The sequence below is a fragment of the Papio anubis genome, chromosome 2 (assembly GCF_008728515.1).
Source record: "Papio anubis isolate 15944 chromosome 2, Panubis1.0, whole genome shotgun sequence".
NCBI classification, from domain to species: Eukaryota; Metazoa; Chordata; class Mammalia; order Primates; family Cercopithecidae; genus Papio; species Papio anubis.
Window position 1 is genome coordinate 174309930 of NC_044977.1, and position 27444 is coordinate 174337373.

Consider the following 27444-nt stretch of genomic DNA (forward strand, 5'->3'; position numbering starts at 1 on the left):
CTTGAGTGTGGGCTATCCTTAATGGCTTGGAATCAGTATAGTGCAGCATGAACGAATGCTGTAGCATAGCTCCAGGTAGAGAAGCCGTTGGTAGATGTTCTGGTTTACAGTCCTAACTGAGCACTTCTTTTGGCCATTCCAGGCCAGGTGTCAGATACATATATGAAAAAAGAAGTAATTTTGGAAGTAAATCCTCCAGCCCCAGCTTTTGTAGCTGTTGAAACCAACACCAGAACCACCAGAACTTTGAGTCTTCCCAGATCAGGCCCTCTGACCGATAGTTTATTGTTTATTGTTCCACATGACTAAATTTGATTAGTGGTTGTTGTTGCACATAGTAGTCATTCCCCAGTATACGTAGGGGATTGGTTTCAGGAGCCCCGTATTTACCAAAACCTGTGCATTCTCAAGTCCTACCATGGGCCCCTCAGAACCCATGTGTATGAAAAGTCGGCCTGAGAAGTTGGTATACAATATAGGTTTGCATCTCCAAAATATCTGTAGTTTTCAGTGGACCCCCACAGTTCAAACCCATGTTGCTCAAGGATCAACTGTAACAAGGAGATTACTTCTTTTTCTCTAGGGTTTGAAGGTGGTAAGCATTTTAGTTCCTATATATCTGAATGTTCTTAACCTCACTTATAATTGGTTGTTTAAAGACTCTAGAATTCTTCATAATTCTCTCTCAGAACTTGGAAGTTATTTCTCCATTGTCTTGTTGCATCATGTCTTGCTAGCGAGCCATAACGTAAATCTGATTCTCTTTCTTTTATGTAGGCAGTGTTTATTCCCTTTTGAAGCTTTTAGGATTCTGGGGTTTCAGACATGGTCCATTGCTGTCTGAGGACTCAGGTCTTTGTATTTGCCTCAGTATATTTATTATACTTCACAATAATCTAAAATCTTCTTTCCTGTATTCTTTTAATGGGAAACTGTCTGGTCTTTTGGGTATAAATAGCTATATATACCTTTTTCACCCATGACCTGAAGGCAGCAGAGGAGGTGACCATTTGCCTCCTATTGAGTCACTTTAATTAATAACTGTTTAGTTTCCCCCAGGGAAGTTTTCTTGCTTTTCATATTTGCTGCTTCAGAGCATGGAGCAGTGCCCACTTTTGGCATGCGCTTTTTTCCTGGACACTCTATAGCAATATGATTACCTCATTTAATCTGATCTAATCTGCCTTTTTATCTTTCAGAGATTCCTCATCGTTTTTGGTTCACTGAAGACACTTATCCCTTGTTTATTTTTCAGGACTCTCTTAGCATTTAAGGAGCAGGTGGGACTCTAGAGCAGGTGTTCAATTTGCCATTTTAGTTCAACTGTAGAAGTTGTATTTAAAATGCACAGAAATCACATACGCTTTGTTTTCATATGGACTTGCAGTTCCACCTTTTCTTCTGCTAGTTCTTTTTTAGGCTACTCTTACTGCTAGGTAGAAAAACTACTTGCGTGTCTCTTAATCTTGTATCTCTTCATCTATTCTTGGATCTCAGTATCAGTGAAAATTCTCTTTTGTGGATTATATTAATAAGGGAGTGATGATTTAGATGCCAACTTTGACAAGACTGCATGGAATATGTTATAAAGTAAAAATGTCATAGTATAGTTTGCAGAAATTTTAAGAAACATGTTGCTTGTATTCCTCACATTTTTTTGTTGTATATAAAAAAATCATTGCAAATATGATGAATTTCAGTGACTAAAATAATCACAATTTCATAAGGTTGTAAGTTTTGAGTATATTTGCATAGGCTTTTAAGTAAACCAGAGTCTTATTTTTCCTTTAATCTGGTGATTTGCTTGAGACTTTATTAAAGAAAGATCTTTTTTTTTTCAGACCAGCATCTCAGACATGTCGAAAAAGATATTTTGATCCCTAAAATAATGAGAGAAAAGGCCAAAGAGAGGTGTTCTGAACAAGTTCAAGGTAAGATTCAAATATTCATGTAAAGATCAAATTTATTTTTAATAATATGATCTGAATTTAATCCTTAGCCCCAGAATCAAGTAGTCAGTGAATTAATATGTATGAATTGCTTCTCACCCTTTTGCTGAAATACCAGTATTTCAGCTTTCAGAACTTCCAGTGATGTTCAATTCATTTACAGTTTAAAAATATTTCCCTAAATTACTAGTAAAAAACATCTTTTTTTTACCCTCAGAGGTACAGTTATATCCATAGAAAAACTTGGTATGAGTAATTTGGAGAAACAAGTTATTCTGATGATTTTATAGGGGAGGAAGAAACATCAGATCTAGCCTATACCTGTTTTCCATCTGTCACCATATTCACATGTATATATATAATATATATATATATTCTAAGGTGATTTTCTTTGGTGTCATTGTCTATTACTGAATTGTTAATAGAATCCTGATAGGACTTACAGTGAGTCTGGGGTTTTTGTTTTGTTTTACGTTTCTAAGTGGAGGATATTTATGTAAATACATACACTAGACAGCTACACATGTATGTTTTCTTTGGAAAATGTTTTAACATGAAATACTCCTGTAGATCTAGAGACATCAGTGATTGATGTGCAATATTCTAGTGAAACATGTAAACAAAGCAGTGAAAGGTGAAAAGTGAGGCCATAATACATTTGTAAATGATGAGTTATTAGAAAAGCACATGGCAATATTACTGTTGAAATAGCTTTAAAAAAATTCTACCTCTTGGAAGGGCCATCAAAAAGAAGTAACAAAATTTTATGGACATAGGCTATTTTCCTGGCTTTACTTCTTCAGTTTCCGTGTGGTCATCTTTGTTGAGGGAACACAATAATTTTTAGCGAGGATGGTGGGCTGCACTTCCACTGCAAGCTTCTCTACAGGGGAGCAGGGCTGTGTCAACTCTAATTTCAGGACTGGGTCAATAACATTTGGAGACTAGGAATGCTTTTGTTCCCTTCTCTGTCCTCTGCCCTTAGAGAGGACCTTTGCAATTGATGAATGGAGGTAATAAAATAAGAGTAGTTCTTTGGACTCAACAATGTGTGATGGTCATTTTTGTTTCTTCAGTAACTTATTATGACCTATCCATTTTAAAACTCATATAAATAACCATCCTGTGGTTTTACTCTTGCTTTCCTGTATTAGTTTAATAGTTTAATCAGAGTACCTTTCTGTAACACCTACCCCCAGGTGTCTTGAGAAGTCAACCTATTGACACCTGCAAGTAGTGCATGTATGGCATTGGCAGGTGTCATGTTTATGGTCACAAGAGGTACAATGTGCACATTCCTCATAGAACTTAAAAAATGTATATCCTGATTCAGGTGACGGGAGATAAAACTTAAAAACTCTATACTGAAGTTGTAGGGCTTTTTATTGCTAGGGAAATTTACTTATTACTGATATATCAGTCTGAAGTTATACATATAAGTTGTATTTATGCTGTCATGTAGCATATTGTCTTTATACCTGGAATGAAAGAAAGTGAGCTAACTCAATTACAGATTTAAATTTTACTGACATAATTCCAAGGAAAATGCAGAATGATTGTATGACTTTGGGTTTCAGAACTGTCTTTCATTGTCTCTTAGACAGTGAAACTTTGTTTTTGGTTTTTGAAATGAAAGAATAGAGTATAACTTTAAAATATTTATTTGTGTTACAAAACTAGTGTTTTATAATGGTACAGAAAATAAGTGTTTAATTTTCAGTTCATCAGAAGTTGTTTAGGATGTTGATGTAGTTAAGTTTTTGCTTTTTCAACATACTTGAGTTTTCTGAAGACTGAAAGCATCTTAAAATCTGTGATTCATTTGGATTATTTAAATGTATTCATCTATATTAGAATGTAATAACATAATTTGAATTTCTTATATATTGATTTTTTAGGCCATGTGATTCAAAACAATGTTTTAGAATCTAAAATTGATAAGAGAATAAGAAGTCTATTTTCTAACCATATAAATTAGGAAATGATATACATTAGAATTATTCAAGCATCAAAAGAAAACTTCATTTAAACTGAACAGTAAGACATAATTTAGAATCGGGACATTTCCATTGTAGTTTATTTACTGTTTATAGCTTTTGCTTTATTAAATAATTATAGGATTTTGTATAAAAGCATTATGTATGCCAATTGTATAGTTCTTAGATAAAAGATACAGGAATTTTAATAAGTGGTCTGACTTTCTGCTAAATGCCTAAAACATGATTATGTAGGAAAGCTTTTCCGTTAGATTTTTTTTTAAACGTCATTTCAACCCAGCTGATCATAAGAATTGGGTCAGACTGTCAGCAACTTAGGTTTGTGAAGGGAATGGAACAGCTTTTCCATGGACAAAGAGAAATGAAATCACTTTCAATGAAAGAAAGATGCCTCATTATAGTCACCAACAGCAGTTATTGACAGCTACACTTCCTATTAACAAGGAGCATTTAACTAAGAGTTTGGCTGTTGGATCTTTGGACTTGATCTAATTTGCTAGCATTAATTAGTTTCTTTTGAGCACAGACACTTGGTGCTCACAGCTATAGATCTGGCGGGCTAATTAGGATAGAAAATTGAACAGAATTGGGTAAGGCATTAACTTTCAACCATTACCAGCTGGGACACTGATAAAGACCACAGAGTCCAAATGTTACCTATTGATGTGAGGAGTACCCTAATGAATATCAATTTCAGCCAGGTTGCTATATTCTTACTAGTTGTCTCTTCATTATAATTTTTTAACCAGCTTACATTATACTCTCTTTATCTATACACCATTGGTTTTTACTTACTGTACACTGAATTAGTCTGAGTTGCATATTTCACCTAATGTTTAAATACAGTTAAAATTTGTCAAGCAGTAGATAACATTTAGAATGTTTCATCATTATATACCCTTGTAATTCTAAAATTTAATTTTAATCTGGAATTACATGATTCTAATTCTACAATGAATTTGTGTAAGTTCCAGTAATATGCCATTTCAATATAATGAAAACTATAACGTAATACCAAAAAATTTTAGCTTTTGGGTGACAATTAGTTTTCATATTATTCAAATGGTGTCGACTCTTGAATCTTGGTCTTTATAAAATGTATTTTTAATAATGTAAAGTAAGAAACACGAAAGTATTTGGTTTCTTTTTTTCCCCCTTTTTCTTTGAAATGGAGTCTCACTATGTTGTGCGGGCTGGTCTCCAACTCCTGGGCTCAGACAAGTCTCCCGCCTTGGCCTCCCAAAGTGCTGGGATTGCAGGCATGGACTACTGTGCCCGGCCTATGTTTCTTTTTGAAGAGAAGAATAGTGCTTAGCACCTTTCCTTTTTGAACTTTGATTTGATTTGAAAAGGTGGCTTGACTTAGAGATTAGAAAGGAGAATCCTGATCTTGCTATTGGGGAAACTTTGACAAGATTATAAACTCTGTTGGTATCAAAAGTTACTGATTTAAATATAAAATTTAATTTTATAGTATTTTTTCCTTGCTAGTGATATTATTGGCAGTGAATAAAGCCGCTAAAATAAATGACTAAAGTATACTGGTAGAAATTAACACAGTGAACACTGAGTACATTGGGAATGGAAGTGAAGGAAAACTCTAGAATGGCCAAATCGCTTTCTTACTTCCTCCCACTTTCCTTACCTTCCAAAAGCCAAAACAGTAATATCCCACCAAATGTAATGATGAAATCATTACTTTTTCTTGGATCTAGGAGTTAGCGCCTTGTGTCTTAGGGAGATGGTTTGACAAACTCTGGATTTCAACTTTGTGTCTTTTTCTAGCTGTTTGACTTCACTAATTTAATGATTTATGTTTTCTATGTTAGTAATGTTTTAAAAATATTGTTTGCCGTATATAGGTAAAGTATGCATACTAGTATTATACATTTTTCTCTGTAAGAGGAAGAGTCACTGAATTATGTAGTGTTTTATAAAAATTCCTCATTATATTTCTTTGCTTTTTTGAAGTGCATAGTCGACATTTGCTATAAAGTCTCTATATTGGATAATGACGTTTGCTTTAGAAATAATAAGAGCCTTTTCTCTTTTTTCCTTTTGCTGTCACAGATAAAGACAAAAAAGTATTTCGTCATCAGGGATGGGTTGGAACTTTCTTTAACCTAGCTGTATTCTTTTACAGACTCCTTTCATCCCTTGGGCCTTCTTTTCCCTTATTTTAATGTTCGTTTTCTACTTATGTTGCAGTCTTTATGATCTGTTGTCCAATAAGTGAGATATAGCTCTGAAAGAATTATATAAAGTACAAGGAAGCATGGGTTATTTGTTTGTTTGAAACATCTCAGAGCTGTAGGTAAATAACAAAGAAGCTTGATAAAATACCCTGTTCTGTCAATCACACAGAACTGAAGTATGTTCTATTTTGTGAAATTCCAAAGATAAGTGAATAAACAAAAAAGAATCAAGTTAAGCATGCTTAGAATGTTCTTTAGGAAGTTTACAGGCAGATAATTATCAAAATAGCATTGAAATAGGTTGCAGAGCTGCAGACTATATACATGGTCAAAGTAATCAATCTTCTGTCCAACTGTGTTACTTGAAGCTGCCAAAAACCTGCCTTTTTATTTGTTGTTTGAGGTGTACCACTCGTATTACATGTATTTTTGTCATTAACCAGTTCAACGGTATTAACTAATGCTGAAGTGGATATGCAACACATCTTGAGACTAGTTTGGATATATTAAAAGGAAAATAATCACTGCATATGATGAATAGCTATTATATATGAGTATATTATACAGTCTAAGAAATACAAGTAGATATAAGGCATAGTTTCTGCACTTTGAACTTACACTGGACTATGTTATGGGTTCCCAAGACCACCATTGGATTGGTTGATTCACTGGGAAGACTGACAGGACTCAGCATATAATCCTATTCATAGCTAAAATTTATTACAGCAAAAAGATACAAAGCAAAATCAATAAAGGGAAAAGGCATATGGGAAAGTTCAGAAGAAACCATGGCACAAGCTCCATGAGTCTTCTCCTGGTAGAGTCACTCAGGGTGTGTGTAATTTCTCCAGCATTGGATTGTGACAACACATGTGAAATGTTGTCTACCAGGGAGGCTCATTAGAGACTCAGTCCCCAGAATTTTTATTGAGAGTTGGTCATTTGGGAACCCTCTGCCTAACATGTACCAAAATTTCAGATTCTCAGAAGGAAAGCAGATGTTCAGCATAAACCATATTGTTTGCACAAACAGTTTGGGCACAGTGAGCCACTCTTATTAATTAGGAAATGGTGAGGACACTCCCGAGATCCGAGTTCTCCGATGTCACCTGAGGGCCAATCTTGCAAGCAAGCTTTTTAAGGATGGCAGTGTCATGCCTGCTATGTTAACTCTTTTCTGCACATGGACATAATAAAAGTTACTTAGCAGTAACTATTTATGTATGCCTATCACGCCTGATTAGTTATGCCAATGGAATCATGAGTAATAGGCTTATATCAATCATAAATACAGCTGAGTTATTTTAAAAATAACTGAACAAAGTATATAGCAGCCCTTCTTACCTGTGGTTTCACTTTCCGTGGTTTCAATTACCTGTGCTCAACTGAGGTTCTAATTTTATCATTTCATATCATCATCAGAAGAAGGGTTAGTGTAATAGGATATTTATAGTACAATAAGATACTTTGAGAGAGACCACATTCACTTAACTTTTATTGTTATAAACATTCTATTTTATTAGTTGTTGCTAATCTCTTACTGTGCCTAACTTATAAATCAGATTTTATCAGGGGTATGTATGTAGAGGAAATAAACATAGTACATGTAGGATTTGGTAGCATCTGCAGTGTCAGGCATCCACTAGGGGGCTTGGAAAGTATCCCCCATGCATAACAGGGGACTGCTGTATAATGGTTATTACTTATTGATCCAGTGGTTTTCAGTTGTATGTGTTAGCTCATATGCTCATTGTCAGACTCAATAGCTTATTATGATTATCTTGTTTCTGAAAACAGGACAGTTTTGCAATAAAACTGTATGCAGTTGGATATAAATAACCTTGAATAAAATGGCTAATTTTCTTCTCACAGAGGAAGATGCAGTATATTTGGCTTTAGAAGTAAATGAAATTTTACTTCTAAGTTCTGGGATACATGTGCAGGATGTACAGGTTTGTTACGTAGGTAAACTTGTGCCATGGTGGTTTGCTGCACCTATCAACCCATCACCTGGGTTTCTTTTTTTTTTTTCCTTTGAAACTGAGTCTCTCTCTGTTGCCCAAGCTGGAGGGCAGTGGCGCAATCTCAGCTCACTGCAACCACTGCCTCCTGGGTTCAAGTGATTCCCCTGCCTCAGCCTCCCAAGTAACTAGGACTACAGGAGCACACCATGACGCTGGCTAATTTTTGTATCTTAGTAGAGATGGGGTTTCGCCATGTTGGCCAGTCTAGTCTCAAACTCCTGACCTCAGGTGATCTGCCCGCTTTGGCCTCCCAAGTCCTGCGACTGCAGGTGTGAGCCACCGCACCTGGCCAATCCATCACCTAAGTATTCCTGATGCTTTCCCTCCCTCCCTGCCCCCAGCAGACCCCGGTGAGTGTTGTTCCCCTCCCTGTGTCCATGTGTTCTCATTGTTCATCTCCCACTTGTAAGTGAGATCATGTGGTGATTGGTTTTCTGTTCCTGCATTAGTTTGCTGAGGATAATGGCTTCCAACTTCATCCATGTCCCTGCATCCATGTCCCTCGTTCCTTTTTATGGCTCCATAGTATTCCATAGTGTATACGTGCCACATTTTCTTTATCTGATCTATCACGGATGGGCCTTTGGGCTGAATCCATGTCTTTGCTATTGTGAATAGTGCTGCAATGAACATACGTGTGCATATATCTTTATAATAGAATGATTTATATTCCTTTAGGTATATACCCAGTAATGGAATTGCTGGGTCAGATGGTGTTTCTGGTTTTAGGTCTTTGAGGAATCACCACACTGTCTTCCACAGTGGTTGAACTAATTTACATTCCCACCAACAGTGTAAAAGTGTTTCTATTTCTCCACAGCCTCACCGCATCTGTTGTTTCTTAACTTTTTAATAATTGCCATTTTGACTGGCAAGAGATGGTATCTCATTGCGATTTTGATTTGCATTTCTTCAATGACCAGTGACGTTGAGCTTTTTTTCATGTTCATTGGCAGCATAAATGTCTTGAAAAGTGTCTGTTCATGCCCTTTGCCCACTTTTTAATTGAGTTGTTTTTTTCTTGTAAATTTGTTTAAGTTCCTTGTAGCTTCTGAATATTAGACCTTTGTTAGATGGATAGATTGCCAAAATTTTCTCCCATTCTTTAGGTTGTCTGTTCACGCTGATGATAGTTTCTTTTGCTATGTAGAAACTCTTTAGTTTAACAAGATCCCATTTGTCAATTTTTGCTTTTGTTGCAATTGGTTTTAGCATTTTTGTCATGAAATCTTTGCCCGTGCCTATGTCCTGAATGGTATTGCCTAGATTTTCTTTTTTTTCTTTTTTTTTGAGACGGAGTCTTGTTCTTTCACCCAGGCAGGAGTGCAGTGGCGTGATCTCAGCTCACTGCAACCTCTGCCTCCTGGGTTCACGCCATTCTCCTGCCTCAGCCTCCTGAGTAGCTGGGACTACAGGCGCCCACCACCACGCCCGGCTAATTTTTTGTATTTTTAGTAGAAACAGGGTTTCACCATGTTAGCCAGGATGGTCTCGATCTCCTGACCTTGTGATCCTCCTGCCTCGGCTTCCCAAGGTGTTGGGATTACAGGTCTAATTACGCGTGAGCCACCGCGCCTGGCCTAGATTTTCTTCTAGTATAGTTTTGGGTTTTACATTTACGTCTTTAATCCATCTTGAGTTCATTTCTTTGAGACGGAATTTCACTCTTGTTGCCCAAGCTGGAGTGCAAAGGCATGATCTCGGCTCACTGCAACCTCTGCCTCCCAGGTTCAAGCGATTCTCCTGCCTCAGCCTCCCGAGTAGCTGGGATTACAGGCATGTGCCACTATACCCGGCTAATTTTTTTGTATTTTTAGTAGAGATGGGGTTTCACCATGTTGGGACGCTGATCTTGAACTCATGGCCTTGTGATTCGCCCACCTCGGCCTCCCAAAGTGCTGGGATTACAGGTGTGAGCCACCACGCCCAGCTGAGTTAATTTTTTTTTTCTTTTTTTCTTTTCTTTCTTTTTTTTTTTTTTTTTTGAGATGGAGTCTCACTCTGTTGCTTAGGCTGTAGTGCAGTGGCATGATCTCGGCTCACTGCACCCTCTGCCTCCTGGGTTCCAGTGATTCTCCAGCCTCAGCCTCCTAAGTAGCTGGGACTACAGGCATGCGCCACCACACCCAGCTAATTTTTATATTTTAGTAGGGACAGTGTTTCACCATATTGACCAGGCTGGTCTAGAACTTCTGACCTCAAGTGATCCACCCGCCTCAGCCTCCCAGTTAATTTTTGTATAAGGTATAAGGAAGGGGTCCAGTTTCAGTTTTCTGCATATGGCTAGCCAGTTCTCCCAGCACCATTTATTAAATAGGGAATCCTTTCCCCATTGCTTGTTTTTGTCAGGTTTGTCGAAGATCAGATAGTTGTAGATGTGCAGTCTTATTTCTGAGTTCTCTATTATGTTTCATTGGTCTATGTGTCTGTTTTTGTACCAGAACCATGTTGTTTTGGTTACTGTAACCTTGTAGTATAGTTTGAAGTCAGGTAGCATGATGCCTCCACCTTTGTTCTTTTTGCTTAGGATTGTCTTGGCTATATGGGCTCTTTTTTGGTTCCACATGAATGTTAAAATAGTTTGTTCTAATTCTATGAAGTTTTTCTAATTCTGAATTCTAGTAGATGCTTGACAATGGTAGTTTAATAGGAATAGCATTGAATGTATAAATTACTTTGGGCAGTATGGCCATTTTCACGATATTGATTCTTCCTATCCATGAGATGGAATGTTTTTCCATTTGTGTCCTCTCTGATTTCCTTGAGCAGTGGCTTGTAGTTCTCCTTGAAAAGGTCCTTCACTTTCCTTGTAAGCTGTATTCCTAGGTATTTTATTCTTTTTGTAGCAATTGTGAATGGGAGTTCATTCATGATTTGGCTCTCTGCTTGTCTATTGTTGGTGTATAGGAATGCTTGTGATTTTTGCATATTGATTTTTGTATCCTGAGACTTTGCTGAAATTGCTTATCAGCTTAAGGAGCCTTTGGGCTGAGACAGTGGGGTTTTCTAGATATAGGATCATGTCATCTGTAAACAGAGACAGTTTGACTTCCTGTCTTCCTATTTGAATAACCTTTATTTCTTTTTCTTGCCTGATTGCCCTGGCCACAACTTCCAATAGTGTGTTGAAAAGAAGTGGTGAGAGAGGGCATCTTTGTCTTGTGTTTGTTTTCAAGGGGAATGCTTTCAGCTTTTGCTCATTCAGTATATATTGGCTGTGGGTTTGTCATGAATGACTTTTATTACTTTGAGGTATGTTCCATCAATACCTAGTTTATTGACAGTTTTTAACATGAAGGAATGTTGAATTTTATTGAAGGTCTTTTTTTGCATCTATTGAGATAATCATGTAGTTTTGGTCTTTAGTTCTTTTTATGTAAAGAATTGGTTTATTGATTTACGTGTGTTGAACCAGCCTTGCATCCCGGAGCTGAAGGTGACTTCATCATGGTGGATAAGCATCTTGATGTGCTGCTGGATTTGGTTTGCCAGTATTTTAGTGAGGATTTTCACATTGATCTTCATCAGGTATATTGTCCTGAAGTTTTTGAAGTTTTCCTTCTTTTTTTTTTTTTGAAATGGAGTCTTGCAATATCACCCAGGTTGGAGTGCAGTGGCATGATCTCGTCTCGCTGCAAACTCCATCTCCCAGATTCAATCAATTATCCTTGCCTCAGCCTCCCAAGTAGCTGGGATTACAGGTGCCCACCACCACTCCTGGCTAATTTTTTTGTGTTTTTAGTAGAGATGGGGTTTCACTATGTTAGCCAGGCTGGTCTGAAACTCCTGAGCTCGTGAGCCGCCCACCTTGGCCTCCCAAAGTGCTGAGATTACAGGTGTGAGCCACCACGTCCAGCCTTCTTTTTTTTGTTGTATCTCTGACAGATTTTGGTATCAGGATGATGCTGGCCTCATAAAATGAGTTAGAGAGGAGTCCCACCTCTTCAGTTGTTTGGAATAGTTTCAGAAGAAATGGTACCAGCTCCTCTTTGTACCTCTGGTAGAATTCAACTGTAAAACCGCCTGATCCTGAGCTTTTTTTGGTTGGTATGCTATTTATCACTGCTTCAATTTCAGAACTTGTTATTGTTTTTTGTTGTGAGCATTTAGTGCTATCAATTTCCCTCTGAACACTGCTTTAGCTGCATCCCAGAGATTCTGGTATGTGGTCTTTTTCTTCTCATTGGTTTCAAAGAACTTATTTATTTCTGCTTTGATTTCATGGTTTACCCAGGAGTCATTCAGGAACAAGTTGTTCAATTTCCATTTAGTTGTGTGGCTTTTAGTGAATTCTTAATCTTCAGTTCTAATTTGGTCCAAGAGACTATTTGTTACGATTTCAATTATTTTCCGTTTGCTGAGGAGTGTTTTACTTCCCAATTATGTGACAGATTTTAGAGTAAGTGCATTTGGTGATGAGAAGAATGTATATTCTGTTGATTTGGGGTGGAGAGTCTGTAGATCACTGTCAGGTTCACTTGATCCAGAGCTGGGTTAAAGTCCTGAATATCTTCGTTAATTTTCTGTCTTGATGATCTGTCTAATATTCAGAGTGGGGTGTTAAAGTCTCTCACTATTATTGTGTGGGAGTCTAACTCTCTTTGTGAGTTTCTAAGAACTTGCTTTATGAATCTGGGTCCTCTTATTTTGGGTGTATATATATTTAGGATAATTAGCTCTTCTTGTTGAATGGATCCCTGTACCATTATGTAATGCCCTTCTTTGTCTTCTTTGATGTTTTTGGTTTAAAGTCTTTTGACAGAAAGTAGAATTGCAACTCCTGCATTTTTCTGCTTTCCATTTGTTTGGTAAGTTCTCCATTCCTTTATTTTGAGCCTATATGTGCCTTGGCATATGAAGTGGGTCTCTTGAATACAGCACACTAATGGGTCTTGACTCTATCCAGCTTGCCATTCTGTGTCTTTTAATTGGGGGCATTTAGCCCATTTGCATTTAAGGTTAATATTTTTATATGTGAATTTGGTCCTGCCATCATGATGCTAGCTGGTTATTTTGCTGACTTGTTGATGTGGTTGCTTCATAGTGTCATTGGGTTTTGTACTAAAGTGTTTTTTTTTTTCTTTTTTTCTTTTTTTTTTTTTTTTTTGTAGTGGCTAGTAACAGTTTTTCCTTTCCATATTTACTGTTTCCTTCAGGAGATCTTGCAAGGCAGGTCTGGTGGTGAAGAACTCCCCCAGCGTTTGCTTGTCTGAAAAGAATCTTGTTTCTCATTTGCCTAGGAAGCTTAGTTTGGCCAGTTATGAAATTCTGTGTTGGAAATTATTTTCTTTAAGAATATCGAATATTAGCCCCCAGTCTCTTCTGGTTTGTAAGGTTTTTGCTGAGAGGTCCACTGTTAGTCTGATGGGCTTCCCTTTTTAGGTGATCTGGCCTTTCTCTCTGGCTGCTCATAGTATTTTTCCTCCATTTCAACCTTGGAGAATCTGATGATTATGCATCTTGGGGTTGATCTTCTTGTGGAGTACCTTACTGTGGTTTTCAGAATTTCCCTAATTTGAATGTTGGTCTGTCTTGCTCAGTTGCGGAAGTTCTCCTGGATGATATCCTGAAGTGTGTTCTCCAGCTTGTTTCCATACTCCCTGTCTCTTTGAGGTACCTCAGTCAGTCGTAGGTTTGGTCTTTTTACATAATCCCATAGTTCTTGGAGGTTTTGTTTGTTCCTTTTCATTCTGTTTTCTCTGATCTTGTCTGCCTGTCTTACTTCAGAAAGATAGTCTTCAAGCTCTGAAATTCTTTCTTTCAGCTATTTATACTTATTGCAAATTCTCCGGTTGTGATTTTCAGCTCCATCAGGTCATTTATGTTCCTTTCTAAACTGGTTATTCTGGTTAACAGGTCCTGCAATGTTTTATCATGGTCCTTAGCTTCTTTGCATTGAGTTAGAACATGCTCCTTTAGCCCAGTGAAGTTTGTTATTGCCCGTCTTCTGAAGCCTACTTCTGTCAGTTCATCCATCTCAGCCTCAGCCCAGTTCTCCTTGCTGGAGAGGTGTTGTGATCCTTTGGAGGAGAAGAGGCACTCTGGGTTTTTGAGTTTTCAGTGTTTTTTAGTTGATTCTTTCTCATTTTCATGAGTTTATCTAGCTTCAGTCTTTGATGTCCTTTGGATGGGGTTTTTGTGAGGACTTTTTTGTTTATGCTGTCATCATTGTTACTGCTAGTTTTTTTGTTTGTTTGTTTGTTTGTTTGTTTTTTACAGCCCTCTTCTGTAGGGCTGTTGTGGTTTGCTGGGAGTCTGCTTCAGACCCTAGTTACCTGGTTCCCTCATGCATCTGAAGGTGTCACCAGTGGAGGTTGCACAACAGTAAAGATGGCTGCCTGCTTCTTCCTCTGGGATCTTGGTCTCAGAGGGGCACTGACCTGATGCCAGTGGGAACGCTTCTGTATAAGGTGTCTGGCAACCCCCTATTCGGGTCCCACCCAGTCAGGACACACAGAGTCAGGGACCCATTTAACAAAGCACTCTGGCTGCCCCTTGGCTCAGGGCGTGTGCTGCTCTAGGGGGAATCCTACTTGTCTGGACTGCCCCAATTTCTCAGAGCCAGCAGGGGAAAGACTAAGTCTGCTGATCTGAGGAGATCGTAGCCACCTCTGTCCCCAGGGTCTCCATCCCAGGGAGGTCTGTCCATAAACCCCTGACTGGACCTGCTGAAATTCCCCCTGGGAGACCCTGCCCAGTGAGGAGAGATGCATCCGGGTTTGAACTGAAGAGGCAGTCTGGCCGCTGTCTGCCACAGCCACGGTGCTCTGCTGTGGGAGATTCCTCCTGGGTCCAAACCACCCAGTCTTCCTGGCACCGGCAGGGGAAAATGGCAGACCGGAGCTGCAGTGATGGCTGTCGCCCCTCCTTCTGGGAGCTCGGTAGTCTCAGGCAGCAGCCATCATCTGCAGTAATGGCAGCCACCCCTCTCCCTAGGAACTCAGTAGTCTTAGGCAGTCTCCAACCGAGCGGCCCCGGAGAATCTGCACAGCTCTGCGCTTGGGACCCAAGGCCTTGGTAGTGTGCGCTCACGAGGGGATCTCCTGATCCACGGGTTGCAGACATCCATGGAAAAAGTGTAGTTTTCCAGGCAGGATAGCATAATCACTCACCGTCTCCCTTGGCCGGGGATGGGAGCTCCCCTTGCACTGTGCGGCTCCTGGGTGGCCCGTTGTTTCACTCTGCTCTCCTTGTTCTTTGTGGGTTGTGCCAACCACTTAGCCAGTCCCAGTGAGAAAACCTACATACCTTAATTGCCGGTGCAGGATTCACTCGCCCTTTCCGTTCTTGGTGGGAGCCTTCGACCGCAGCTGTCGCAGATGTTTCCAGTCAGCCGTTTTGGCCCCTATGAAATATTTAAATGCTAAAAATTTAAATGACAAAATTAGTGAGAATTTTGTCAGGATGGGTGAATATAGTTTTTTAAACAACCAGTTTATCTAACTCATCTTTGAAGGTATAATTGTGTAAAATCTACATTTGAACACAAATGCAAAGAATTACGTGTCTTGAAATTTTAAAATATTGTTAAAATGAATATGTTATTATAAAAGTCATAGCTTTTTAACCAATACTTCATTAACAATATTTTAGTGTTCTAATCTTCCTAGACATTAACTTTGAATTGTTTTGCTATAGTAGACTTAAATCCTTTTATGAGAAATTAATCTAAAATTAAATATGGCCTTCAAGCAGATGTGCTTATATATACAATCTGAGTAGAAGATCACACTTCACTTAAGTTACCTGATGATCCTGCAGTTGCAAATTGACATTGGTAATCAGAGCCTGACGCTGGTAAACATTTTGCAAATACCCACAGATAATTACATTTTACTGAAATAGACGTTTTTATAGGAATCTTGTATATCTGTTGGAAAAATAACAAAGGAGGCAATTTGGTTTGTACAAAACTCTGGAATGTATTAGACTTTCAGATTTAAAACCAGTTAATAATAATCAGCCATTTTTTGAGGGGCTGGGGACAGAATTTGCTTTGAAGAGTAATGTACAAAAGAGATAAATGCAGTTTTATTGTATTGGGCTTCATTTTGTTGCATTTACAGAGCCAGCACATGACAACAATGTGTGATTTTGATGAAGCAGATTTTAAATCAGAAGTTATAGGTGACAGTTGCAGCCTAGTATGTATCTCCTTCCATTTTCTTTTTGTGGTTTTCTCTTTTGGGAGATAGAAAGTATAGAATAAATTCTAAGTCATATAAGGCAACAGTTTTAAAGAATAATGGTTTCTTATGATTTATTCAAATTTTCAGGATATTAATTAAATAAATATGATAGAGATTTTATTCTGAGGCCCACAAACAAGTTTATCTGGTGTCACGTTTTAATACACTGGTTGTCTCCATTGTATTTGCATTTGGTAATACTGTTTGCATATATTTTAGTGTTACCCAAATATTACATCACTAAAAATATAACTTTACAAAGCAAATAAAGAATTTTCTGATTCCTTTGAGCACTTGAACCTTAGTGTTATGTGGAATGTAGTCATTTAAAATATTTATTATTCCCTGTCATTTAGCATTTTATGAACAGTGAATAAAATAGACAAAAATCTTGAAAATTATAAACTTTAGTGGCATAGGGGAGGATAAAGAATAAACATTATAAGTAAATATAAGTGCCTTGGAGAGCAATAAATTTCGATAAGGTCAGTGGGGAGTGCTGGTGTTGAAAATGAGACTACAGTTTTTAATAGGTGATCAATATAGGTCTTAATGAGAAAGTGACATGTGGACCAAATTCTTGAAGGAGGTGAAGGAGTGAGATAATGCAGATATCTCTGAGAAGAATGATCTTGGCAGAAGGAATATCATGTGCAAAGACCCTGAGGTGTAAGTGAAGCTGGCATGACTAAGGGACACCAAAAAGGTCACTGTGGTTAAGTTGGAATGAATGAGGGGTAGAGTGAATACGGAGGAGTTCAGCAAAATGATTTGGAGGCAGAATCCTTCAGGGTCTTCTAGGTACTGAGGACTTGTAGCTAGTAAGGAGAAAAATGGAAAGATGAAGATTGCTTTGACATTGAAAAGAGACATCTCAAAGAAAAGAGATTTATAATCAGTTCTCACTGCTATGTTAATAATAGGTGGAATAGGGACAAGGGGAGAATTAGAGACACCAATAATTGCGTGATTGATGTGATTGAGATACTCCAGCTGACAGATGATGGTGGACTGGAAGGTTGGTAAAAATGGAAGTGGTGAGAATGAGCACATTTGGGATATATTTTGAAAGTAGAGGCAACAGAGAAAGCGATGACTCCTTATTTGTCCTGAACATGTAAAAAAGGAGGAGTTATAGTTAGCAGAGATGAGGAAGACTGTGTGTGGAGAAATTTTATTGTTTTATTTTATTATTGGTGGTAGATGGACTCAGAATTTAATTTTGGATATGTTTGCTTTGAAGTGTCTTATTATTTCATTTTGAAACCATTTTATCAGACAGTAGTAAAAATCTCTCTTTTAAAGGGAAACAAGGGAGTAGAATGTTTGTACAATTGTGGTGGCTCTAATGTTTTTGTGCACATTATGCAAGTTCTCTTTTCTGTTAGTGTACGATCAGTAAACATGTTCAACTTGGATAGTGATAGATTAAAAACTGACATTTGTATTCCTTTGCCTTCCCTTAAGATTTCACATAGACAACTTCCCCTCCAGAAAAAACCGTAACTACACTGATTTGTTAATTCAACAAACTCTCCTTCAGTACTACTATGTGCAATACATGGTGTTAGGTACAGTGGGGAATAGAAAGACATGGTTGCATAAGAGTAAATTATCTATTCGGTATCATCTGACTTGTCAATATAGCAGGTCCATTATTAGAATTCAGCTATCTTTATTCCCAGCCTAGTGTGTTTCCTTAATAATGTACCTTTTAACTATGTCAAAGATAGCAAATACAGTTCATCTGTGTCAACTTTAATCAGTTGATAGTGGCTGACTAGCACATTGTGAATGGGGTCAATCAGAAAGAATGTCATTAGATCAATTAGCTATTACTTTATATTACCTAAATTTAGTATGATTTAAAATTTTATAATGAGTTTATTAAGTTTATAAAGAGTTCTGTTTCTGGCATGGCCTGATAGCTCCATTGCACAATTCCTTCTGCAGAAAACTACTATAACTTATGAACAAAATAGGAAAAATAAATGCCCAAAAGCACTGGAGAGTAAACAAAAGCAGACAGAAAATAGAGGGAAGTCAAACATTGAAGTAAGGAAATAGCACTGCGTGAGTCTCTGCCAGGTAGGGTGGCTAAAACTCTTACAAACAAAACCCCTCGGTCTTGTTGGTTTGAAGAACCAAGGACAGGGTTTGGTGTAGCTGTAGGCCTTGGAAAGTATGTGTGCATGCATACTTAAAGTAAATTAAATTGCCTGCTTAAATGAAAAAGAAAAAAATTATTCAGAAAAAACAGAACCCAAACTTTTTACTCATATTACTCACAACGTTTGCAGTAGAATGCAAAAGTATTCAGTGTACACAGAAACAAGAAGACATGAACCATTCCGAAAAGAAATCAATGGGCTAACTTGAAGATAACTCATATGTTGTTATTAGCAGATGAGAATCTTAAAGCAGCTGTCATAATTGCTTAAGAACATAAGGGAAAATATGTTTGCAATGAATAAAAATAGGAAATCTTAACGGAGAATTTGAAGCAGTAAAAAAGACCCAAATGGAAATTTCTAAAACTGAAAAAAAAAAAAAAAAAAAAAAATCTGACATAAAACTTTTAGGATGGAAATGAATAGGAATCATAACCTAAAGATAGATCAAGGAAACACCTAAACAGAGAGGGGGAAAAAAACAAGATTTGAAAAATGAGCAAAACCTTACAGACTGGTAGGACACTAACATAAGGACAACCTTCATGTAATTGGAATGGCGTACTTGCCAGAATGGCTACAATTAAGAGCACTAACAACATTCACAAAACACACGTCTGCCCAGTGACCTAACAACTCTTTCCAAGAGACATGAAACTTACGTACACAAAAAAGGTCTGTATGCTAATACTTAAGAGTAGTGTATCTATCGGTAGCCAAAAATTGAAAATAGCCCAGATTCCTCTCAAAAAAAGACGGGATAAGACTTAGTGTGGTGTACTTGTACAATGGGCAATAAAATGGAACAAACTACTGTTCTGTACAACAGTGGAGATGAATTTTAAAACTATTATGCTTAGTGAAATATAAGAGAAAAAAGTATATACTCCTTTAATATTATGTTCTAGAACAGGCAGCGTTTATATAGTGTTTCAGAATAGACAAAACTAATATGAACAACAGTTGCACTACATGGGAGTGGGACAAGTATTGATTGGAAAAGGATATTAAAGGAACTTTCTGGAGCAATTTTAATATTCTGTAGTTTTCAGTAGTTTGTATTGCACAAAGGTATACTTTTGTTTCTTTGAATGGTATATATTAATACTCATTTATTTCATTTTAGATCAATGTTACCTAATTAGAAAAATGTAGACAAATACTGAACTCTTACCACATACATGATGAAGTATTTGTGGGTAAGAAAACATATGTAATGTATAGTGTTGACAAGATTTTGGAAAAGCAGGTATTTACACTGCTGGCCAGGAATAACAGCATGAAAGGAGCTCGTATTTTAAAAAATTCACAAAAATTCATAAATGTGGCTACTCTTTTAGCAATTCTACCATTGGGATTTTATCTTAAGGAAATGGTCAGAGATATACAATAAAATATGCATAAGGATGTTCAGCATAGCATCATATATAATATGGCATATTGCCAAAAATGTAGTTGTCAGCAGAGTCTGATTGCTTATATTAATGATGGTATAGCCATAGGATATAGGGTACATACATTTGTAGTCACAGTAAGTGTGTTGATCAATATGAGAAACTAGTTACAATATATTGTTTTTATTCAACAGTTGGCAAACTGCAGCCTGATGTCCAAATTTGGTCCACCACCTATCTCTGTAAACGAAGTTGCATTGGAACACAGCCATGCTCATTTACTTATGTATTGCCTATAGCTGCTTTCACACTACCGCAGTAGAGTTGGGTAGTTGCAACAGAGACCATATGGCCTACAAAGCCTACAATGTTTACTCTTTGGCTCTTTACTGAAAACATTTCCTGACTCCTGGTTTAATCAAATTAAATTCTAGAAACACAGGAAGGGCTTGCCTAAATTAACTAATTCCATAAATTTATGAATACTTACCATGTATCCAGCCCTGCACATAAGCTGTCTACATAAATGTGACTGAAACAGATTCAGTCTGCATTCTTTTTAAGTATGGTAGGGGAAATAGTTATCAAATAAATATTCAAATTAAAATTAATTCTATAAAGGAAGAGTGCAGTGAGAAAATGTTAGCAGCTATTATTTCTAAGTGTTGGTAATATTGGCAGTTTTAAAACTTGATTCCTTTTCTAAGTTTTTTCTAGGATTTAAATATATTTCATTGGAAAAAGGTAATGAAGGTTGAGTAGACAACTAGACACTGCTTCAGTAATTTTTAAAACTTTCTGATATTGCTCTGAATACATAGAATTAAGTTTAATTTACAGAATTAAGTTTAATAGCATGTCTGCTTAAATATTATTGGATGCCTATCACATGTTCAGTATTGTGAGAAGTGCTGTGGAGATGGAGTCAAAGTCTGAGACTTGCTTTTAAGTACCTTATTGTGTGGTTGATAAGAGACAAACCAGGCACAGAAAATAGAATTACATTATATAAAACAATTATAAAATAATAAAATACTTGTATGTTACTTTAGAAAAAAATAAGTCAGTGAATTCTGATTTAGGCAGGTGAGACTTAATGAAGTATGTGGGTTATCAACTGGACCTTGAAGTACAGCTAATTATTTGGCTAAGTATAGGGAAACTGGAAAAACATTTCAGACCAGAGACCCAGGATTTAAGGCACAGAGGTGAGAATGGGCATGTTTGTTGATACAGTAGCAAAGAGATTGACCTTAGGAGACCAGTGGTGCGTTAGGGGATTAGTGATGTAGATAAAGACTGAGAGTCAAGGCTGATTTTGGAGTGTCTTAAAAGTCTGAAACAGAAGTTTAGATTTGATCTCTGATTAAAAAGAGAATCAGAAGAATTTGAAATCTATTCTTTCTACCTCCTTTTATTCCTTTTTTTCCTCTTTCTTTTCTTTCTATTTCCCTTCGCAGGAAAAGACTTGGTACAAATAAAATTGAAAGATTAATTTTACCACCAAATACAAGACAAGTTACAAGTTTACTTTCTAAATTTTGGCTTTCTGCATTCTTTTAAAACCAGAAGCTGGTTTTCATTAACAGTGACAGACAACAGTGTAACCATGTGTGTTTGCTGGAACTAAAGGGACGTCCCTGTCTCAGATCGCTGTAGCATAACCTCTGGCATTTATTTAAAGAGTGAGGCTGTTGTAAGAGAATGAGCATTAACTGCAATGTAGTACTACAGAGATAACTGAACAGTCTTTTTTTTATTGTTGTTCCTACAGGTGTCCTAAGGCATTAGTCCTTACCTTCTCTGGAGAAATTGATTCACCAGATTTGTCAGATTTTTAAATGTAACATTTTGTTTTATTTGAAGTCCTCAAAGCTAAAGAAATACATTCTTTGCTCTAAGAATGGCTAAATAGCTAAACACAGTTTAATCTTTTAATTTAATGGCTACTGACTTGTGCTTACATAATCTGAAAGTTCACATTGTCAGGCTGCTTTTTTCCCTCTAATCAACACCAGTAATTTTACTCTGTATTCTGATATATTACCTGTGTCATTACCTTTAAAATGCATGCATGAATGATCTGTTTACACTTAACTTTTTCATCCCTTTGATTCTTCATCATAACCTTAAAACTTTGGTTTTAATGACAACCAAAATCAAACCAGAACAAATTTAACTCTAAGTTCATATTATTAGATATCTTGCCTTATTTCAGCTATATCTACCAGCAGAGCTTAAGAAAATCGATTTGACTTGACTAGACTTACTAGGTCATATCTTTCTGTAAGATTTCCAGGTCATCACACACAGCTCAGCTTCTTTTTGACTTTCTGAACTTTGCCATGTATTTATTGCAAAGTATTTCTGTAGTTCAACCCTGTACTCATACCTTCCTAGTCAGTGACATTGCCAAAGAACCAAGCCTTGCGTAGAATTAAAGTGATGGGCAGAATCTTTATGATATTTTTGAAAGTGCTTTATGTACAATATTGGGTAATTGACTAGCTTTAGGTCAAACCATGGGTAAATATCAAGCACATGATTAGAAACCAGTTCTTGGCCAGGTATGGTGGCTCACGCCTATAATCCCAGCACTTTGGGAGGCCGGGGTAGGCAGATCACTTGAGATCAGGAGTTCGAGACCAGCCTGGCCAACATGGTGAAATCCCATCTCTACTAAAAAAGAAAAAAAAAAAAAAGCCAGGTGTCGTGGCGCATGCTTGTAATCCCAGCTCCTCAGGAGGCTGAGGCAGGAGAATCGCTTGAATGCAGGAAGCAGAGGTTGTAGTGAGTCGAGATCGCGCCATTGCATTCCAGCCTGGGCAATAGAGTGAGACTCCATCTCAACAACAACAACCAAAAAAAAAAAAGAAAAACAAAAAGAAAGAAACCAATTCTCTGCAGTAGTATATTGTCTAGCTTTTATAGTTGTCTTTTTAAGCCTATTGGGTCCTTGAGCATTTTATGTGGTGATTCCATTTCAATTCTGACTGACTTTTCTAGGCAGGGAATACCCTGGCTTTATTGACTCAATAGGAACAGTTGTATTCCATCTCAATACAGATTACTGCAATTACATTGTCTGCTTATTTCTTGTCACTCACCTACACAGACTAAACTAGACCATCCTAAGAGAAAAGTCAAAGCTATATTTGGAAATTTGAAACCCTCTTTAAAAGTAGCTAGATGTTCATTGAATCCTAGATTGTGTCAGTACAGTGTACAAATTTAAATTTAGGATATGTCGCATTTTATTTTTTTCCTGGTATATCTCCTGTAGATATATTTTATGCCTAGATTACAAAATTTGAACTTTTGGAAATTAGAATATCTGATCTTATTGAAGATTTGACTAAGTGTACTTTGTGATGCATTAGTGTGAAAAATCTTAATTGTTCCTTTCCCTCTTATTTTGATTCTGGCTTCAGAAGATCATCTGTGGTTGACTTATTTATCGTTGAGCTCATTGAGGAACTCTTTCATTTCATTAGTACCCGGTGATTTTCAGAGTAGACCTAAATAGGTCTACTATTTACTTCTGCCTCAGTGGTTAAGGCTTCATGCAACTTCTTTTGTGTTATCTTTTTATTTCATATCTTCCCTGGTGAAGTCTGTTTAGATGATGAGATTCAAATTGTCATATTCTTAGAGTAGAACCTTTACTTTGCCTGTATAATTGAAGTGTATTGGATCTTCATCTCTCACACATAGGCTAAATCAGTGGTCCTCAAACCTTCATTGTACTTGAAAATTATCTAGGAATTAAAACAAAACAAAATAATAGTGCACGTTTCCCTCCACAAAGAGAGATACTTGTATTTTTTTTCCAAAACTTTCAAGGTGATTTGAATGTGCATCCAAAGTTGAGAAATAATGGATTAGCCAAAGGAACAGAATTTCTCCTTAAAGCAGCCCGTAGCAACAACCCGTGTAGATTTTGCTCATTTGTATATCTTAAAGTTACATAATTTATTATCTAAAGCACTCTTCTATATAAGCCATAAGTTTTTGGCTGTTTTTGTTGTTAGATTTGTGTGTGTATGTGTGTTTGCTGTTTCTTAACCTTTACTTCCCTTACTTCCATCTTGGCGGTTAAACGCCAAATTATCTAGGTCAGGTTTCAGGTTCTTTTCCAGTAGGCCAAGGATTCTTAGCAAACTCTTATGAAATAAGAAAGTATGCTCTGGCAGCCTTAAACCTTGACCTCTTTTGTATCCTACCAATTATATGGCTGCTTCCTTTACTAACCCTGTTGCACACAAACTTCACCTTCTTTAGCAGCTTCTTCCTACTGTGTGTTCCATCAGTGCGTTCTTTGATGTTTCAGCTTTCATATATGGATTCTAATCCAAATGAGCAGAGATTGCTTTGTGATCATTGAGATTTCTACATACTTAGGATGTCATGCTAATAATTGATTGATGAATTTAGTGAAGAAAATGATTGTGACATGGAGAAAGAGTCTTTAACCAGCATGTGCGTGTATTCTCTGTCCTCACCAAGATGATGGTTCTGTTGCTGAGCACAGTAGCTAAGGAGGTACTGGTGACCTGCTCTGCTGGGGAGGAAGGACTTGTGTGGTGACACACAATACATACTTAGCTTCAAAAGCTGGTTATGGATGGAATTAAAGTTTTGTTCCAGTTAGCGAATACATATTGTAGAAAATATATACAGATAAAGAGAGTTGATTATGTAAAAGTCTTATTGGTTTTAAAAAAAATGACTTTCTGTCAAATATCACATGTTCTCACTTATAAGTGGAAGCTAAGTAATGTATACATAAGGGTACAGAGAGTGGAATAATAGACATTGAAGACCAGGAAAGATGGGAGGGTAGGAAGTGGGTAAGGGATGAGAAATTATCTATTGGGTACAGGGTACTGTATTCAGATGATGGTTACACTGAAAGCCCAGACTTCCCCCCTACACAATATATCCATTTAACAAAGCTGCACTTGTACCCCCTACATCTATACAAATAAAAAGTGAAAAAAAAAAAAACAACACATGACTTTTGGACCAAGTTATCAATTAGTAATTATTATTCTGTATATTGTCCAGGTAACTTCTTAGCATTTTCTTTTTTTTTTTTTTTTTTGAGACGGAGTCTCGCACTGTCATCCAGGCTGGAGTGCTTTAGTGCGATCTCCGCTCACTGCAAGCTCTGCCTCGCAGGTTCCCGCCATTCTCCTGCCTCAGCCTTCTGAGTAGCTGGGACTACAGGCGCCCGCCACCATGCCTGGCTAATTTTTTGTATTTTTAGTAGAGATGGAGTTTCAACGTGTTAACCAGAATGGTCTCGATCTCCTGACCTTGTGATCCGCCCACCTCGGCCTCCCAAAGTGCTGGGATTACAGGCATGAGCCACCGCGCCCGGCAACATTTTCTTTTATGCTACCTTTTTTGGTATATACATTTTATACTTGTATATGTCCAATTTTTGAGCTTCATTAAAAAAGACTAAATCTAAGATATCATTGTTGGCCTTGCTAGCTAGTACATTTTTATGTTGATAGAATAACGTTTTTTGCTATGTCAGTATTTTGTGTGGGCCTGTTTGAATATCGATACTTCTTCCTCATGAAATAGAGTTAACTTATTTGGGCAGTAAGGAACTTCTTGACATTTTGACTTTGAAGAAACATTGTTTTTCCTGTAGTGTTTTATACTGGGTAGTTTATATGGGGTAATTGTTATAGAAATTGGATTCTTCACTTTTTTCCCTATACATTTTAGCATGTCATTTAGTGAAAGTAAAGTTATGCAAAACGTTTATATTAAATAGACTTGTTAAGTATGTCTTTCCTATCTGCTACATGATTCCTACTGAGAGTGTTAATATTCAGATATTCATTTATGATGTCTGTTATTCAGTAATATACCTATTTGTACCATAGTCTTCATCATTGAATGATTGCTGTTAAAGAATATATTACATAATGATATTTTGCATCAGTGAATGGAATATATCAATTTTCTTCTTTCCATTTCCTTTTTGTATTAAAGGAAAAATTCCAAGATACAAGGAAGTAGGTCATGGTATCTATAAACTGCTGAGGAACTGAAGTATGTATTATGAAGTAAAGATTGAAGCTCAGTTGCCCTCTAGGGGTTCAGTTTTAACACAGCACATGTAGAAATAATTTACTGAGATCTTGGGGGAAGGGTAGATCTGCTGAATGTGGGAGCCTATTTTTCATTTTCTGTTAGAACCTGACTGGTCATTAAAAAGCTGGTTTTGATTATTTATTGCAAAAGAGAAGAATAGATCCCATTTTTGTAATATACAGTTTAATGAAATATCCTTTTTGTTTGCGTAATTTTAAAGTCAGGGCTTTTGTGCTGGAATAATCCAACCATCAACACATTTTTAGGTATTATTTGGTGACCAATTCTCAGATTCTTTCTAACACTCTTTTGTCTTCTCAGTGTCACCTCTATAGCACTCAAATCAGCTTCCTCCCTTATTCTGCCCAAATCCAAGAACAGACTCCAGTGAAGTGGCTTCTTCATGAATCCTCTTACGTTTTATGAGATGTGATCATCATGAAACTTTTCCTTTTGGTTTCAGCACCTTTGATTGGCATCTTTGTCTGGATTAGTAAGACTATTTCTCTCAGTTTGAAACAGAATGGCTACTGGCTGTCTAGTTTAATTGATGCCCAACTTTGCATTGATTGAGGTCCACATAATTTATGTTGGAATGTTTCTCTGGTGCAAAGTGCTCTACTTTGTAATTGCAGAGTTAGACTCCTACTGTTTTGGTAAGGGGGAGCAAATTTTTTTTCCTATTATTGAAAATGTTAACTTTGACTTGTGTAAACAGTAAATAGGTTTATTGTAATTGCAGATATTTACATTTTTTAAATATTTAAACCCATTTCTGTACTAAATTTGGAAATTTACGTGGTTATTGGTATACTTTAAAAAGATTTGTGTGTTTTAATATATGCTCTTTTATTCCCTTTGAAGGATGCTGTAAACTTTACTCTTTTTGATATATGTTGGTTTTTATTTTTACCGTTATAGTTATATTGAGCTTTTCTATTTTTTTCCTGATGATTTTGGAAAAATCTCCATTACTAATGGTCAGAATCTTTCGTTTTTATCATTGATTTATAGTAATTTTATTTTTAAAGATCGGTTTTTATGTGTTATTTTACACTCTGAAAACCATGATTAGATTTTGATATCTATTAAAATATTAAATTGGCTATAATATAGCTCTGTGCTGTCCAGTATATTAGCCAGTAGTCACATTGGCTATTTAATTTTAAATTAATTAAAATTATATAAAATTTAAAATTGAGTCTCATAGTTGTACTAGCCACATTTCAAATGCTCAGTAGCTGCATGTGGCTTGTGGATACCACATTCGACAATGTAGACATCAATCATTTCCATCATTACAAAAAAATTTATTGAACAGGTCTGGTATTGATATATGAATCTTCTTCAATGTGTTTTTAAAAATACCTTAATGCTGGCAGTTTCCTGTGTCAAATGAAACATGAAAATG

The 27444-nt window shown here is 36.8% G+C and overlaps 1 protein-coding gene across 15 annotated transcripts in view; it reads left to right on the plus strand.

Annotated features, from left to right (window-relative positions):
* CMC1 (C-X9-C motif containing 1) overlaps positions 1 to 27444 on the plus strand; it is an 82607-nt gene that overhangs the window by 19550 nt on the left and 35613 nt on the right. For 13 of the 15 annotated variants that reach the window (XR_004182319.1, XR_004182320.1, XR_004182321.1 and 10 more), the window contains one exon: positions 1842 to 1931. Coding sequence is in view for 9 of the 15 variants with exons in the window: in XM_031663785.1 (XP_031519645.1) it covers positions 1842 to 1931 (90 nt within the window). In the remaining 6 variants the exon portion in view is untranslated. Of the gene's footprint in view, positions 1 to 729; positions 749 to 1191; positions 1281 to 1841; positions 1932 to 27444 lie in introns of those variants that run through there. The other 2 variants (XM_021934929.2, XM_021934928.2) reach the window with 2 other exon arrangements.